Source organism: Pleuronectes platessa, chromosome 14, assembly GCF_947347685.1.
Source record: "Pleuronectes platessa chromosome 14, fPlePla1.1, whole genome shotgun sequence".
NCBI lineage: Eukaryota > Metazoa > Chordata > Actinopteri > Pleuronectiformes > Pleuronectidae > Pleuronectes > Pleuronectes platessa.
Window position 1 is genome coordinate 4,304,382 of NC_070639.1, and position 17,930 is coordinate 4,322,311.

General features: G+C 43.0%; 2 protein-coding genes across 4 annotated transcripts; both read left to right on the forward strand.

Moving 5' to 3' along the window:
* Window positions 1-5,154: 5,154 nt before the first annotated feature.
* ska3 (spindle and kinetochore associated complex subunit 3) lies at window positions 5,155-10,454 on the forward strand. Of its 2 annotated transcripts, none has more exons than XM_053439747.1 (11): window positions 5,155-5,419; window positions 5,507-5,568; window positions 6,116-6,287; window positions 6,451-6,898; window positions 7,061-7,122; window positions 7,576-7,784; window positions 7,886-8,086; window positions 8,211-8,402; window positions 8,533-8,612; window positions 8,820-8,947; window positions 9,421-10,454. In XM_053439747.1, the coding sequence occupies exons 1-11, from the start codon at window positions 5,302-5,304 to the stop codon at window positions 9,576-9,578; spliced, it is 1,830 nt and encodes a 609-aa protein (XP_053295722.1). In that variant the 5' UTR covers window positions 5,155-5,301; the 3' UTR covers window positions 9,579-10,454. The 2 variants fall into 2 exon arrangements, with proteins under 2 accessions (XP_053295722.1, XP_053295723.1); XM_053439748.1 differs by having other exon boundaries at window positions 7,579-7,784.
* A 495-nt stretch (window positions 10,455-10,949) lies between these two features.
* On the forward strand, window positions 10,950-14,150 carry LOC128456365 (uncharacterized). Of its 2 annotated transcripts, none has more exons than XM_053440511.1 (2): window positions 10,950-11,191; window positions 11,924-14,150. In XM_053440511.1, the coding sequence occupies exons 1-2, from the start codon at window positions 11,014-11,016 to the stop codon at window positions 13,276-13,278; spliced, it is 1,533 nt and encodes a 510-aa protein (XP_053296486.1). In that variant the 5' UTR covers window positions 10,950-11,013; the 3' UTR covers window positions 13,279-14,150. The 2 variants fall into 2 exon arrangements, with proteins under 2 accessions (XP_053296486.1, XP_053296487.1); XM_053440512.1 differs by having other exon boundaries at window positions 11,939-14,150.
* Window positions 14,151-17,930: the final 3,780 nt, after the last annotated feature.

Consider the following 17,930-nt stretch of genomic DNA (forward strand, 5'->3'; position numbering starts at 1 on the left):
TGGTTGATTTTCTCTGTTTGTTGGTCCTGTGTTACGCTGGCGACCTGTCCAATGTCAGCTGGGATTAGTTCCAGTAACCCAAACATGATCCTCAAAGGATAAGTGGTATAGATAATGTGTGGAAAATGGATCAAACTAAAACCTGCTTTTGAAAGGGATTCTAAGAATAAATCGGTTAGTTTCTCACCCCAGTCGAACACTCACCGTGAAATGGTAATATATCCTGTTTCGAAATAATTAAAGCAGAAAAAAAAAAGGCATAAGCCTGTTAATGCGAAGGCTGCTATGACTAAACAGATGCTTGGGTCATGCATCTGGTCATATTTACATAATGCACTCTGCATGATGAGTTCAGTCAGTCACGAATCAGGAAAATTGGCAGAATTAGTGGTGTTCATGAAAACTACAAATATCTGTCGGGTGACAAAGTTGATCTGGAGTTTGTTCTCGGACAAGTCAACATGGCAATAAAACCTCTGATCCCAGCACCAATAAAATCAATCAACAGCATTAGCCCTGTTGTTTTTATTTTAAAAAGATGAATTCAAATAAATCTTCATGGAAAAATGATTTGTCCTTGAGAAGAACCCTGATTCCCTACCACTCCCATGTGCTTTCTTTTACACTAATTTTTAAATGTATCTTTAATTCAATCAATCAATAATCAAAAATAATTATTGAATAATCAGATTTATCATTTGCATGTAATTTTTTACTTTCGCAGCACTGTGTGTGATTTAACTTTTAGGTGGGACTGTTTCACATTATGTTAACCTTCACAATAAAACACTGAGAAGCAGATACTCTCCCTCCACAGTAATATTCATATATCTGTTTACTCAGTCTAACTGCATGTATGAGATTCAGGGACAGGCTCCTCACCGCTGTACCCAGCTGGTAGTAGACCACCGCCAGGTCGTCCTCCAGCCGGTGGACCTCCTGGTCGTCGAGCAGGCCGTGACCCGAGGCCGCCAGCTCCTGATCGATGTGGTCCAGGTTCTTCTTGGCCAGATCCATTTCCTCTGCTGTGGCACTGCCGCCCAGGTAGGAGCAGATGCCCTGAACGAGGACCCTGAGCCACAAACACACACAGACACACTCCCGATTGACTTCTGTGATATGAGCAATGGCAGATCACCATATGGGTTGGAAATGCATAGGAAAACATTGGTTTCTAAACAGGATGTGGAAATTGAAATGTTCTCTCCCAGTTTTCGATCAAAAGATCTCACTAAGAAGTTTATGTCACATATATAGAGAAGGTAACTCACCTCACAGTTTGCATGTAGCCCACAGGCTCCAAAACCTTCCCAAACATTGCCATGGCTCTGGAGCTTTGTTCCGACAAATTAGCTATAGAGATAAATTACACCATTAAATTCACATTGTGTTAATTAGTACCGGTTGATTCCTCTTAGTGTCTCTCACCTCAGTAGTGCTGCATTCAGGGTTGTACTGACCTTCACAGTTTGATCAGTATTTATACACCTAAAGTATCTGATAAGAGATCAACACACCTACTGTTAACTCTTAACTTGACAGTAAAAGAGGGGAATGATGCATGATAGGTGTAAATTTGTATTCATAATAATAATTATGATTATTATTATTAATATTATTCAATTAAACAATTATTGCATAAAGATGAAAAAATATATCTGGTATCATATGTAGACAACCTCTTAAGAATTAGATGGAATAACAATATAAACATTTACACTAATGGTTCAAGGGATCCAGAAAGCAGAAGAGTGCGATTTGGTTCATACATCCGCCATGTGCCTATCTGCCAGATGGGATTTCAATATTCTCTGCAGAGTTAGTTGGAAGATGGAGGCTGGGTTAAAATTGTCCTGTGCACAGATTAATTATCTGCCCTAGTGGCATGGGGGAGGGGGGGGGGGGGGGAGGAGGCAGAGGCAGAGTTGGAGAAGCACTGAGGTAGTGTGGGGCTTTTATGAGTGCCAGCACATGTTGGTGTTGAGGGAAATGAGGTGGTGGATAGGGCAGCGAGGACAAGTTTGTGCAGAAATACAATAGATGTGCAAGTGCCATTTAGAAGGATGGAGCGTCGTAGTATCAGTGAATGGCTGAATCAGATATGGCAGTGAGAGTGGGATGGAGACAGCACAGGAAAAAAAGGTATTTAACTTCCAAGCATCAGTTCAACCGGTAAAATAACCATTACTCAAATCGATGATATCAAATTGTCGCAGCTAAGGCTCGGTGGACTGACAAGTGGGTTGGAACTTGTGGGGAAACACAGAGCTGGTAATTATGTGTGCTTATGCATACAATACTATTCTGTATTAGGGATGGGCATAATTAATCGACGATTGATTAATTGATCATTAAGAATTTCGTCGATGAAATAATTTTTTCATCGATAAATTCGCTATTTACACATTTGACCACGGGGGGCAGTGTTTGTAGAAAACGCCACAGGCCTACTCAGTTACCTGCGAGCAGTGTTGCGAACTTAGCGACTTCGTCGCTAAATCTGGCGACTTTCCAAACCCTCATGGCGACTTTTTTGGTCAAAAGCTACTAGCGACAAATGTATCACATCATCCTGCGGTGCACATCATCCTGCTGCACATCATCCTGCGGCGCACATTGTCCTGCGGCGTACATCATCGTGCAGCGCACATCATCCTGCGGCGCACATCATCTTGCAGCGCACATCATCCTGGCGCACATCATCCTGCGGCGCACATCATCCTGCTGCACGTCATCCTGCGGCGCACATCATCTTGCAGCGCACATCATCCTGCGGCGTACATCATCGTGCAGCGCACATCATCCTGCTGCACATCATCCTGCGGCGCACATCATCCTGCTGCACATCATCCTGCGGCGCACATCATCCTGCTGCACATCATCCTGCGGCGCACATCATCCTGCTGCACATCATCCTGCGGCGCACATCATCTTGCAGCGCACATCATCGTGCAGCGCACATCATCCTGCTGCACAGGATGATGATGTGCGCACATCATCCTGGCGCACATCATCCTGCGGCGCACATCATCCTGCTGCACGTCATCCTGCGGCGCACATCATCTTGCAGCGCACATCATCCTGCGGCGTACATCATCGTGCAGCGCACATCATCCTGCTGCACATCATCCTGCGGCGCACATCATCCTGCTGCACATCATCCTGCGGCGCACATCATCCTGCTGCACATCATCCTGCGGCGCACATCATCCTGCCGCACATCATCATCTTGCAGCACACATCATCCTGCTGCACATCATCCTGCGCCGCACATCATCCTGCGCCGCACTTCATCGTGCGACGCACATCATCCTGCGGCGCATATCATCCTGCTGCACATCATCCTGCGGCGCACATCATCCTGCGGCGCACATCATCCTGCGGCGCACATCATCTTGCAGCGCTTCATCCTGCAGCGCATATCATCATCACCGAACATCATCCTGCGGCACACATCATCACCGCACATCATCCTCCGGCGCACACGGACGAGGGGACGCAAACACAAGAGCCGCGGGCCCCCAGTCCCAGGTCTCGAATATGACCCAACGCCTTGGGGAGCACTATACCACTCAATGTGATTCTGGCATCGAAGCAGAACTTCATAACTTACTGAGAGAAGCTCCCCCAGCCCTGGATTGCAGCCCTAGAAACTGGTGGAAAGTGAATGGAATAAGGTTCCCCAGGCTAGCCAAGTTAGCACGGAGCTACATGTGTATCACGGCGACGTCAGTTCCCTCAGAGCGGGTTTTTTCGTCGGCTGGACTGACGGTCACCAGGCTGCGTTCGCGTCTGACCCCAGAGCATGTTAACATGCTCATCTTTCTCAACACAAATCCGTAGGCTGGTGCTGCAGTTGTATGTGAGTTAAGCCTGAAACATGCTTCTGCGTTTTCACGGGCCCGTAAGCGCAAGAGCCCTTCCGGGTCCCTTACGTGCTTATGTATCCCTTCTTACGTGCTGACGGGCGTCGCCCCACTTTTCAAAAATTTACAGCAAAGCTCCGCAAGCTCACTCAGCCCGCAAGGCTGTGATTGGTCTGCTCTACATCCCTTCTGGTGCTGCATTTCCGGTTTCATGCCCCATAATACAGGCAGAAACAACGGAAGATTTTAAAAAGAAGAATGGACAACCGGGAAGAACTCCTGTCGGAAGAGGTCCGAAAATATGAGCACCTTTACAACCCGTCGATGTCCGAGTACAAGGACACTGAGATGGCTTCCAATTCGTGGAAGGAGATCTCGGCTAACGTTGGTCTGCCGGTCGAGGAGTGCACGAAGCTCTGGAGAAGGATCAGGGACACACCCACAAAGAAGGCGTCTCTCAGGTCGTCTTCGACAAAAAGCATTACTCAGCCTAGTGTTCTGGCGCGGAATTGCTTTGTAAGATGCGCAACGGTTGGGGAAGCATGAATGACAACGAGTCTTGCGCCACAGCGGCGTGAAAAGACGCAGACGCAGTCGCAGAAGCATGTTTAAGGCTTTACTGGTTATTTTTATGAAGCTTTCTCGACTCGGTGCCTTGTTTGATAGTTTTGAGTTACATCTGGCAAAACCTGTAAGACCTAAGTATTATATATTTGTGGTTAACTTATTGGTTAACATGATTGTTTTTTTATATTATTATTATTATTATTTGATTTTGGAGAGAAAAAAAAAAAAAACGAGGGTCAGTTGTGTTTAGTAGCAAGGGCCTCTAGCTGTCGGCTCCGCTTCTTAAGATTACGGCAGCGCGTATTTTGTTTATATTTTTTGATTGTACTAAAGATCTCAATGAGGAAACACGCTTTTTTATTTTTTCCCTGCATTTTAATATAGCCTATAAATAGTGAATTTTTTAACATAAAAATATTATTGATTAGTCGAAAAATTCGTCATTAATTCTCCCGACGATCGATGAAGACAATTTAATCGAATGCCTATCCCTATTCTGTATACATATTATTGTGACTACTGTGGAGTCCTGGAGTCTGTGCAGCAGGTTTTGATGCATTGTAAGCTCTATGCCAAAGAAAGAAAGGTATTATGAATAGGCAAACTGGGGAGATTTTCATTTCCTTAAAACTACAAATTTATATCACAAGACAAAGTTGTGAGGGCCAAAACTGCAGTGATGTTTCCCTACCGGTGGGGGGCAGCAATGCGGTAGATAGTGCCTAGGAAAGAAGAAGAAGACACTGAAGCCGGAAAAAGCCGAGGCGCCAAAAACTAAACAATTCTCCAAGTTAGAATAGATGTAAACAAACGATTACTTCTTTGTAATCGAGTTTATTAGTAAACGTTCAGACTCGTGTGTGTGACCATGGAGCCGACGGAGCGGTTCTTCTCCAGACTCCGGAAGCTGGCGGTGACTCTGGAGTCAGAAACCACCAAACTCCAGAAGTCTTTCGATAACCGCGACAACAACGAGGTTGACAGCGGTGAGAGATGCCGTCCAGCTCCTTTACAGTGTGTTTGAATTCTTCAGTAAACTTCAATTTGTCCACACCACCTCCTTCTCTTTCCAGAAACCACCGCGAAGGCGATGCGAGCATACCACGAACTGAACTGCGACGTCGGGAACCTGAAGGTAGAAACTGTCCAAACCAAATTCTGTTCAATAATCTCATAATTTAACACCGCCACTGTCTAAACACCCAGTATATACAGTATTTGTGGGTGTTCCCTTTATTAAATAAGTACTCATAACTTAACTAAAAGTAAGAATACATGAATGCATACAGATATAATGAGATAAGATCAGATATTCCTTAATTTCCCTTATAATAATTTGTCTATGTGTGTTTACTCATAAATAACTTACTCCTCGGTCTGTGCTTGCCTGTCATCACTGTTAATTTGACGAAGGCCTCTCTCTGAATAATGTAATTTCATAAAAGTGATATTGATTTATTAATTAATAGTAGATCAATAGGGAAATACATTTTTAGCTGCAGCGATAAGTGGCAGCAAATAAAAAAAGAACTTTATCTGGGAGAGATAAACACTTTTCCTCATTAAGTACAATATGAAATTTCTACATATAAAAGTTTTTTAATGTAACGTCCTGCTTCTAACACTCCATCTTTATAATGTGTTAGTTTTGTGAAGAATACCTCTTGTCTGTCCTCGTTCAGGGGCAGGTCCAGGATCAGCTGACTCAACAACAAGCGCAGGAGAATGAGGTGAGCAGCTTCATCAAGGCCTGCAGAGTGATGGAGCAGAGGGTCAGTCAGGACATCCAGACTCTGAAGGAACACTTTGAAAACTACGGCTACGAGGCTCCCAGAGATGCCCAGAGACTAACCAGTAAGTCACCAGCCGGCGGATGTCTGCAAAATTTGGTCTGGACTTTATCTTGAGTTTGTCTCTCATGAAGAAAAAGTTTCTGTGTCTGTCGCGAGACTCTCACATTGTATTTTTAAACAGCAGCACTCAAACTGTATTATTATTGTGACCCTTTCCTACACAGAACACAACCACCAGGACTCAGATACTGAAGAAGTGGCAGATGAAGGTGAAAGTAATTCAGCAGGAGAAGAAGATGCAAGCCAGGAGGAGGCTGGAGATGATCAGGCCTCATCATCTCTGACAATGGGGCCGCCGCCCTTCACTGACGTAATGCGAACCCCGCAGCTCTCTGACTTTGGTCTGTCGGAGATTCTGCTGAAGAGAGGTCTGGCTGGGGCAGAGTGGTGCTCTGAAGTGCCCCCCATGCCTGAGATAAGACTTCCTCACCCCACACTGAGCACGCCCACACCACCACCCATGCCCTTAACACCAAAGCGTGCCCTGCGGATGGATGACACCGAGCTTCAGAGTCCTCAGATGCACAACTTTGGCATCTCCGAGCACACAATGTGTCTGTACAACGACTTCACTATGAATCTGATCCAGAAGAACGTCGACAAGCCTCAAAGGTAAAGGATGAGTATTAGGAGCATTACAAAATATGTCCAGTATGGGATCTTTATTGACCTCTGCTGGGAACATGCATGATTTGCAGCAGTACTGTCAGAGGTCTCTCAGGAGACTATAATCACTGCTTACTCCTACTTTATAAAAGTCCTCTGCTTTGACAGATCCTCACAAGACAAACCTGTACCTACCTTGGAATCTCTAAAGGAGAGTTTACAGACTAAAGGTATGAAGCTATTTTGATAACAATCCTTAACTAACCATTACCTCAGTTTTTTCCTTTGAAGGGATTTATGTTCTGTTCTTCTACTATATTTCTCTGATTTTTCTCATATCTTTTCTAAACACTTCCAGAACAATACCTATTTAACATTTCTAATTCACTAACTCTAGAGCCAATAAAAAATTACATCTGGTACTAAAATGTGTTTTACATTGAGAAACTATGAAAATGTATTTTTCCAAAAATTAATGAATTAAAGTCTATCAATTGAATTTTGGCATTCATTAAATATTTTCTAAAATGTCACCTAAGAGTATTACTGATGATGGCATAGCAATGGTGTGATGCTTTTTTTTATAATGCTACTTATAAATGAATATAAAAAAAATGCTTGAAAAGCACTGAAATGAAATATGTTTGCTGTTCCCTCTCATATGACATTGCTCTTGCCATCAGCAGAAAACTTGGAGTCCCCAGAACTGCCTGTGTTTTCCACCCAGGGATTCAAAATCAAAAAGACAAACAAACCAACAGCAAACTGCTCCCCAGCAGCGCCAGGCAGTGGTGACCAAGAATCCCCCACTCGTCCCGGACCCCTGTGTACCACCCCTGAGGTCCCCGCTTTTCAAACACCATACTTGAGCCGACTTGTGAGCACAAAAAAGGTAGGAAGTGTTTGTGTGTAATACTTTTTACTAGTTGTTGCTCATCCAGACTGGCTGAAAACATCCAACTCAGAGTTTGTGCCTCTTGCATGTGTCCGCAGAGCGCAAAGCAGCCAGAGCCTATCATCATGCAAACTGATGATGACGGACACAGCTCCAACTCGCCAACTCATAACACAGCAACCGGCTCCAAACGCATGTGGGAGTACAATGTACCAGAGATATTCATCATGGGTGAGGAGGACAGGCAAATGCCAGAGATGCCAAACCTGGAGTCTTGTTTGGGGAAATCTCTACAAAATGTACGACCAAATGATTTTTAGCCAAATAGCAAATTGATCAAATTCACAAAGTTGACTTTGAACCTCTCTTCAATGTTTGCATGCCTTTTTTTTTTTTTAAACCTGTCTCGTCTCTACCTCCCAGAGAAGTGCGAAAATCCCAAAGAGGACTGGTGTGCATGAACAGGTGACGGAGGAGCTTGGTGCTCACAGCCTGGAGCTGGACGAACCCACCCAGGAGTTCAGCTTGGGGACACCTCGCATCAGGAGGGACTACAAAGAGCCCAGCACCCCCGAGATGCCCGACCTCAGCTCTGTGACACAGGACATCTGTAAAGTAAGCTGTGTTTTCCCTTTAATGAAACTTCTCACAACTGAGGAGACTATTTATATATCAGATGTAAAATTCCACTCACCTCTCATATGCTTATTTTGTTCATTTTTCTCTTATGATTTCTGTTATCTAGCTTGTGTCCCAGGGTCAGTTGAAAAAGACAGGAGTGGCAGTTGTGCAACCAAATGTCAGAACAGAAAAACATAAAAACAGGTAAAACTGCTCTGAAATGTACTTTTTATAGATTCTCCCAACTCAAACGTAGTAAATTCATATATTGTGTTTTATGTTGAATATTTTTTCATGTTTTGAGGTGATTCGCTTTATGTTCTTCTTCCATCTTGTTGCTTCATTTCCTGATATAATCCAGGCATGCAGTCTACAAATCAAAATTTTCATAGTAATGCGTCCTCTTTCCAGTGCTCCGAGTCTGTCTGCGGTTTCAGAGAGCGAGTTCCAGAGTTTACCACGCTACATGAGGCAGATGACGCTGTCCAACCTCAACCAGGTCGTCCACAACATCAACAAGTTCATAGCAGAGTTTCCAGGTCTGTGCCACAGTCATTGCCCTTTTATCATTAAAGCAAATATATCAACGTTTTGTCCAAATATCCTCTTCGAGTTATAAAAGATTCAGAAAACTACATCATCACCACTTCCAGACTATACCTAGATTAATCTGTTATTGGATACATGAAGCAGACAAGTTGGATGTCAGGATGAGACGTTGAACCTGATGTTGTAGAAACTGAGAACGATTGTGACGCAGCAGGGCAGAAATAAGAGCTGGCGTGTTGGTCGACAGTAAGAAAACACCTTGATGCACATGTCACACAGGTAATTGGGTACGGTGCCCAAAATATTTGGAAAATAGTGAACACAAAATTATCAAGACAACCACAAATAGAGCCCAAATATGTTGGTCTTATAAGTACTGGACGAAAAATACAAGACCCATTGATAGCACTTTTAACATTCGAACCACTTCTCACTGTTTCCTGTTCTGTGCTGCCCTCTGCAGGAGAAAAGACAGAACTGAATTTGGAGGAGCTGAAGAGGATCACCAACGTAGGGACCAAGACGCCCGTGTTCGTCCTGTGTCTCACCGAGCTCAAGAGGCTGCAGCAAGTGGGGGGAGCCAAGAACAACGCCGTTTACAAACTGAGCGCACATACCTAACTGTTGTTTGCAACTGAAATCTAGTTTTATCTCAACTCACAAAACGCTGCTTATACAAGTTGTAGCTGCCGGTTTCTGTTTTTCTCAATTTGCACTAATGTGAGTTTATGGATCTGAATATAAATTGACTTGTATATAATAAATCATAACGTTTTCGAATGTTGTTTGAAAATGTGTTATCCAGAGGCTCGTGTAGTATATTAAAAAGTTTTAGTTCAAGGTTAACAAATTCTGAGCAAAGGGCGATGGAAGTATTTTCTCAGTATAACTCCAGCTGGACCTTTAGTCTACAGCATTAATGAATTAGGCCAAAATAGGATAACCTGTTATTCTACAATATACAAAGTGCCAGAAGAGATGTAGTCTTGTAAATGTAAACACTGTCAAAACCTTGGGTCAAAATATTATTTTAACTAACTGCTAAAACAAACTGATGTCACCCCAAACGTTCCAATTAGATTGTTGAAAATTAAAAAAAGAACCATTAAGGACATCACATTTCAACTAGAAGTTTACCATTTTTTCATTTTTTCTTCTTTTAAGTACCTGCACTTTACTTGTTTGGCCAGATGGTCTTATCACATTGTTAACAACAGCTGTTAATGATAAAGCCACCATTTTGTATTTCTTTCCTTATGTCTCCCTCCTTTTGTCTTCTTCTTTTAAGTAATTATGGTTTTTATTATGCCGCAGTCCATTAAACCTCAAAGGTCGGAAGTTACAACTTGTCGAACTTTCGAATCGAAAGGTCAGGGGAACCTCGCCAGCCCGGACATCGAAATCCAAGATGGCCCCTCCATATATCAACAGCAGTGAAAGCTACCTAACCCTAACCCTGTTAATTAGCACATCTGCCAATAAATGTGTCGTACACATTGTACCGTCCAATTTCTGTCTGTAAGCGTTTTACCACTTTAGCATGTGTGCAATGCGTTATTATGACTCACTGGCATTGTTTTCCACTCTGAATATTTGGTTGGGAGGTCATCCGAGGTTTTTAATGGAAAGTGGCATAGATTTGGTTTCACCCGGGTCTGCACACAAGTAAGAACCCCTCTGGTTAGTTATTAATCTAAAATACAATTGACGGCTAGAACAAATAAATACATTTCTCTATATATGACTTTTCGTACTTTATTCCGATTTTTTTCCTTCTTCTAAACACCTTTCACTTTTCCACCATATTTACATATATTTTTCTAAACATTTAAAACCGCATCAGTGTCGACGCGTGAGTAAAGAGTCAACTGACGTCACCCCAAACGGTCCAATCAGATCGTTCGAAGCAAACGAGCATCAATGACGTCCCTACCATGTGGTGTTTTTTTTTTTATTCTTTCCTTTTGTGCCCTCCTCTCGTCTACCGCCATTTTGGGAGTCAAACGGCCACTGAGCGGGCCCCGCTCACCTCCTCTGCTCCGCCAGGCTCCAGACGATGGTTCACACGTGTGTGGTGACCGGCTGCAGGAACAGGAGGACCCCGGGCACCGGCCTCTCCTTCTACCGCTTCCCGCGGGACCCCGACAGGAAGCAGCGGTGGATCGAAGCTGTGAACCGAGAGGGCTGGATCCCTAACGACGGCAGCAGACTGTGTAGTATTCACTTCATCTCAGGTACTTAAACATAGACTGAATATAAAGTACCAACAATTAACTGTATATAAAGTTAACAAGACTTTATAAAGTACCAACCATAGACTTTTTATTAAAGTACAAACCGTAGACTGTATAAAGGTACCAATCATGGATTGTATATAAAGTACCAAGACTGTATATAAATTACCAACCATAGACTGTATATAAAGGGACTAACTCTATATAAAGTACCAATACTCTAAAGATATATACTGTGCACTGTGTCTCCTATTATTCTTAGTTTATTTATTATCTTATTCTGTGTTATTGTATTTTTATTCTCTTGTTTTCTCCAACATGTATTTATTCTGTACATGCACTATTTTGGAGAAAGTCTGTGTAATACCTTGGTCTTTTAATAATTTGCTCCATGTGACTTTTGTATTTTTCATCAATATATTGTTTTGTTTAGTTTAAAATAATATATATGTCTCATAACTGTTCATAATAATGGCAGCTATAACTACTTTAATCCCCCCCACCCCCCGGGAAGATTAGACCGATCCTATATCTAACCATGAAAATCTTTTGCTGTTATCAAACTGCTCCTGGCACTTTACGTGTGGGACGATGTACCAGTAAGGAAAAAAACATGGCTGCATGCCATCATAATTAATCCTCAAACTACTGCCTGAATTAGACTGATACTGGGGAAAGTGCCATAAATAGATACTTACATTATGCTATATTTTTCCGATTTTTCACCCCCAGTGTTTCCACATGCAGGTAAACAGGTGAAGAATCCACGTTCGCCAGATTATGCTCCGTCTGTGTTCACCACAGCTCCCTTATCCCCAGAGATGAAGGAGCCAGGTGCCTTGGAGATCCTGGACAAGCAGGAGGACCGCGTGGAGGCGGCCAACGCCTTGTTGTTCCTGCAGGGTCAGGGCAGCTCGGCGGTGGTCGAAAGGCTCCAGGAGGAGCGCCCCGAGGAGAGGGAGCAGGAAGCCATCGTGGAGGAAAGTGGGTCCTCCTCCCTCAGCACTGACAATGAGGATGATGATGAATCTGTGAGTGACAGTAAGAAAGGAAAGTTCGACGCAGCAGTGAACTTCGAAGACATCCTGAAAGCCCTGAAGAAGGAAAACCAGGCCCTCAGGGAGTCTGTGGAGAAAATGTCTCTGTCCGAGAATTTCTTGAGGAACGATGCAGAGAAGGTAAAGTTTTACACGGGTTTACCCAACTACTTTGTCTTAGAGACTGTAATGTGGCTGCTGGCTCCACACATGGACGGGATGAAGAACGTCCGACTCTCCAAGTTCCAGCAGCTGCTGCTCACACTGATGCGGCTCCGCCTGGACCTCCGCAACCAGGACCTGGCGTACCGCTTTGGCGTGAAAGTCGGCATAGTAACCAGAACAGTGCACCAGATGGTCAACATCATGTCCTCCACTCTGGTGCCAACAGCCGTCTTCTGGCCCTCCAGAGCCGAGCTCCGAAAGAACCTGCCGGCAGCTCTGCGCACCTCCCACCCTGACTGTGCTGTTATCATAGACTGTTTCACAGTGCCTTTTGAGGAGCCGGTTTCCCGGGGCAACCAGCAGCATCAGCAGCAGAAGAGGGCGGCGGCTACCTCTCAGGCAGCAGGGACAAGTCATAACGTGTTAAAGTACCTGATTGGTGTGGCTCCGCAAGGAGTCGTCACCTTTGTGTCCAGGGGTGTGCTGGGAAACGTCAGTGACAAGACCCTGGCGGAGGGCTGTGGGTTTCTCTGCAAACTGCTCCCAGGCGACATCGTGCTGGCGAGTCGCAATCTTGACATTGCAGATTCTGTGGCTGCACGAGGAGCCTTGTTTAAAATTGCTTGCAGCTACCAAGGAGAGACTTGTGGGAGCTCGGAGGCCTCACCGCCTGCAGATTCTTCCTCTGAGTTGCAGAGCGTGCCGAGGCATGTGGAGAGGGTTATCTCCATGGTGAAGCGGAGATACGCCATGCTCACCGGCCCCGTCGAGAGCCCCTTCACCACGGCCTCCGAGCGCACGTCCAACCTGTCAACCTTTGATAAGATTGTGCAAGTCGCTTGTGCCTTAAACAACCTGTGCATCTCTGCTGCTCCACTAGAGTGATTTGTACATTCACACCTAGTGATCCTTACTGCTGGTCGGGCACTTACAATCCCTTTACTGCTTTGGACCTTATTTCATGTTCTCACACTACATCCCTGTGTCAATACTAAATGATAACTACAGAAAGTTAATTTACACTAATCCACTTTAATTCTTGCTTGGAGAGTGCGTGTGACTTGGGCAGGTTATACTTGGAAATGGGAGCTTCTCCCAAATCCAGAAACCACATTACTGAAGCCTTTTTCAGACATGACCTGCTGGTGAAATCCGGAGAATTGGTTACAGGGTTTTAACCGCAGTTTTCCTTTCACAACACAGAGGGAGGTTTTCTGCACAGATGCATTCACAACTGCATTAAATTCTCTGCATTATATAGGCAAGAGGTGGAGCAGCCGGGTCCAGCAGACACAGGCAGGACATGTGTGTCACCGCTATTTCACAGAAAGATATTTGTTTTTTTATTGTTGCGGCTGTCGCGCCGTCAAAGCATCATCATTTCTATGGACATGCTACTAGGAGGCCAGGTGGAGTGAGTCTTTTAAAAACTGACTTTTGTGTTCACACTTGCACCTCCTCCAGACAAAGTATGGAGGAACTGCGGAGCTCAGCGCATGTCTGAAAACAGCTTAAGATGTGATGCCATGGGGTTATGCAACTCAACTGACAAAGAATTGCAGACTTGCAAAGCAAGTTCTTTTTTTAGATGCTGAATTAGCCCTGTATGACTCAGATTCATATTTTATAGTAAACCTCAGCCATTTTTAAATACTTTGGTACAGTATATAAACTGCAGTGTGGGTGGTGCTGTCCTGTGCCATGCAAGCGTCTGCAAGTTCTTGTCCCTCTCAACAAACGCTACAGCAGCTGACTTCACTGAACAGGTTAGATTAAAAAGAATAGCATGCACAGAAGTGCAATTTCAGCTCCGATGCAGCTATAAGATGAACATTTCTGCGCCTTGTTTATCTTTTAAGGACACACGCGTTATGGTTAATTACGGTTGGGATGAAATACTGAAAATACACATTTAAATTTTTATACCATAATCTGGCATATTCACATGCTTGTTAGCTAGAGTTTTAGCACAAGAATACACTCACCATGGGATGATAAGTCTTGTGTTGATGATGTGCTGGACTTATACACTGTGTCACATAGAGTCTCATAGAGCGGGACAAACTCACAGGCAAGCGCTTGTGCACTGAGACTAAGATCCATTCTTTTACATGCTTCTGCAATTCTCCACAGTCACACAGCGTCAAATTAGCATTACAAGTAATTGGAGCAAATAGGGTTATGAAAGGAAAGATTTCCCGAAGGCGACCAGTTCGTTCTGGGATGAGACAGCGCAAGTGTTGTTGATGAGGCTGTTCGGCTGAGCGCGGCGGCCTCGGAACTCTGAAAATGTACGTTTTAATTTGTGACCGATTAATTCTCATCATCTGCTTTGCTCATTGTGTTCGGCTCTAATCGATTGTAACCACTCTGAACCATGACTACATACCACTGAGAAGAGTACAAAGCTGGAGGCTGTTTTCAAGAATGGTTACCAGCCACTGGAAAGCTGTTTTTAAACAGTTTGTCTATCTTGGTTCCTATATGGGCTTTCATGTCCTCATTTGAACTGAAAAATATTTTTTGGATTTAGAGAAGAAAATAACTTCAGTGTAACCTGTGTGAGGAAACCATGTCGCTTGAAACGTGTCTTCTGTTGTCCTGCGGTGCCGCTGCCTTAGTTTGTTTAGCCGCTGTTATAAATCAGCCTTCTCTACATATGCTTTAGACTGTTCTTCTGCTTTGGTTCCGAAGCTAAATGTGCGTAAACACTCAGCACTGAACCATAAATCATCCTTGATTCCCGCTCAGTCAGATCTGTGTGTGCACACTGCACAGTGATAATTGCCCAATTTCTATTTGGAGGTACGTTACTCCTCCTTGTACCCTTTAATATGTACAAACACCAAATGATGTCAAATGGATGGAATGTACATTTCAACAGTGATCCTTGTGCTTGGCTCAGCGCCTCTATTTAATCAGAGAAGGTTTTTCACACATTGAGAAGCTTGATCCAGAGAAAAAGACAAAACCTTGTCAGTTCTGGTGCACGGCTTTAGAAGATGTCCGGTTCATAGGCATGTTGTGGTACCCCAAAGTGGATTGTGCCTTCTGTTCTCAGGCCCCTGCATATTCTTGTATGTGACTGGTTGTGTTTTTCATGTGTTCAGTTTCCAATCCTTGAGGTTCCACATCAAACTGAAACTCATTTTTTTCCAGCTGTGATGTCTTTTATTACTTTCAACACGAAGGTTGTGTTTTCACCCCTGTATTTGTTTTTAAGCAACATAATAACAAACAACTGAAGGGATTTCCCTTAACCTTGATGGAAGAACAACATTTTGGTGCAGATCACGGAATGTTTTTTCTCTGTCTCTAACACTGAGATAGACATTCTCATTCAGAAAACAATTAATGCATCTTGACGAAAATAAATCCAACGTATTTAAGGGACTAAAATCTATGGCTGTGTGAAGCTTGGCTGGTGAAACTTGCTTGAATTGAATAGTCTTGGCGGAGTTATGCGCTCTACTGAGGGTCGTCCCTGCTTACGTTAAGTCTTCCATTTACTCTAAAGAAAAGCAAAAAATTAAATCAATTAGCAATCCTTAAAATTGAAAAGTTAATATTTCTTTTAATAAATCTGCTTTACGGACTATAAGAAATGCTTCCTCTCAAAGACAAATCTTTGACTCACCACAATTTAATGTGCAAACTTGAATGCTTGTTGGTTAAAAGATACAGGAGAGTTGCTGCTACAGTTAGAGGAATAGTTTTGAAATTGGTATTAAGTCATAGATATAGGGACTGTGCTGTCTTTTTTCCATGGAGTTTCTTGTATTTATTACTGTTGCCACCTCTGAAAGCATCTTGTCGAGGGTTGGCATCAGGGAACACCAGTGTTAAAAGGGAAATCTGTTATTTTTCCACCTCAGCGCCCAGTCTATTAAAAGAAGGGTTGTGTGTAAATGCATGGTACTCCCAAGGGCTTAAGAAATCGGTCCAGTAGTTCGCTTCAAACAGCAGTTGCAGCAACGACAGCATTTTTTATCATATGGGACAACGAAATATCCTCTATAAGTTCATGTGTTCATCAATACAGACCCAGGGTAGAAAAATGTATTGACCAAAAAAAATCACTCTACTTATTCCAAAACATTTTATATAATTATAAAAATATGGAACCAGATTGAAAAATACCAGAATTATCCTCTAGGAAAAGTTAATAATACCTTTCATAAACATGATGTTGGTTGAATTTCTTTTAGCTGGAAGAGCAGATGTCCTTTTTTTTCCTTGCATTTTATAGCAAATAGCTATTTGACTCCTAAAATGAACAAAACCTATTAGTTGAAATGTGTTCAATGACAAACTGGTTGATGTCTTATGTTTTTTAAGTTGTCATTGTAAATGGTAAATGGTTTTTCTATTTATATAGTGCTTTTCTAGTCTCGATGACTCAATACGCTTTCCAGTACAGTTTTACATTCACCCATTCACACACCCATTCATACAGTGCATCTATTCACAGCACTTTGTTATTCTATGGAGGGCCATTCAGGGTTCAGCATTTTGCCCAAGGACACTTCGGCATGCAGATGGGTCAGACTGGGGATCGAACTGCCGACTTTCAGGTTGGAGGACGACCACTCTACCCCTCATCTACAGCCGTCCCGGTGTTGTGGAGTATTGTGCATCGCCACAACACCTCTACTTACTCACCTCTAGTTACTGTTTACCTTCATTGTTATGGGTGCATGAGCTTTCTTGTTTAATGTCTCCACCCTTTCTTCATTTGTTCCTCAGTGACTGATTCAAATAAAGTTTTGGGAAATGCAGGATGAGTCTTTTTTCCTCCACTGTGTGTGTGTGATTTCAGTTTTGTGGTGCATGTGCTCTCCCTTCTCTGGTCCTCATATTTGATTTATGATAACAGAGTATAGATCTTTATTTGCCTTCGCAATGATTCATGATCTTTGGCTCATTAGTATAGATTCCTCCCAAAGCCAGAGAGGATTGACTGAGTAATGTACTGAACTTTTTTTTCATTTATCAAAGACAGAAATGCTCTTGAGGAAGCTCCGCCTAGAATATCTGCGGTCAGAGTGGAGGAAAAAGCAGGAGCTCCCACTCTGGTTAATATTTCAGCCCCTGGGAAGATGCCATACTCTGGTTTTTCCAATTTCTTGCAAACTATCATTTGAAATAGATTTACACTAAAATGTTCCTGCGTTAGAAGTATGAGGGTTCAGGATTTTTTAACTTAATAGGGCATTACATGATAGGCCATCATGTAATGATGGAAAAAGTCAAAATTATAATATAGTAAAAATTGTAATATTTGGAGAAAGTTGTAATATAACGAGAATATATCAGAATCAAGAGGGGGGGTCACTAGATTAGGAAAATACAATTGTAATGTAAGAAAACCTCATAATACAATAATAAAGTCGGAATGTAATGTGAGTAAAGTTTTAATATTCATTTTTGGGTGAACTATCCCTTTAAGGTGAATATTGATAATTCTATTATGGAGAAATTCAAATGTTAATTAATAAAGGTAAACATGGTGTAAAAGCCAAAAATCTAAAGTGCAG

Excerpts from the sequence above, each read along its gene's own strand:
- ska3 (XM_053439747.1), top strand. The coding sequence starts at position 5,302 with ATGGAGCCGACGGAGCGGTTCTTCTCCAGACTCCGGAAGCTGGCGGTG. Across the intron at positions 5,420-5,506 it reads CAACAACGAGGTTGACAGCG|AAACCACCGCGAAGGCGATG; the intron begins GTGAGAGATGCC and ends TTCTCTTTCCAG. Across the intron at positions 8,948-9,420 it reads GTTCATAGCAGAGTTTCCAG|GAGAAAAGACAGAACTGAAT; the intron begins GTCTGTGCCACA and ends TGCCCTCTGCAG.
- LOC128456365 (XM_053440511.1), top strand. The coding sequence starts at position 11,014 with ATGGTTCACACGTGTGTGGTGACCGGCTGCAGGAACAGGAGGACCCCG. Across the intron at positions 11,192-11,923 it reads TAGTATTCACTTCATCTCAG|TGTTTCCACATGCAGGTAAA; the intron begins GTACTTAAACAT and ends TTTCACCCCCAG.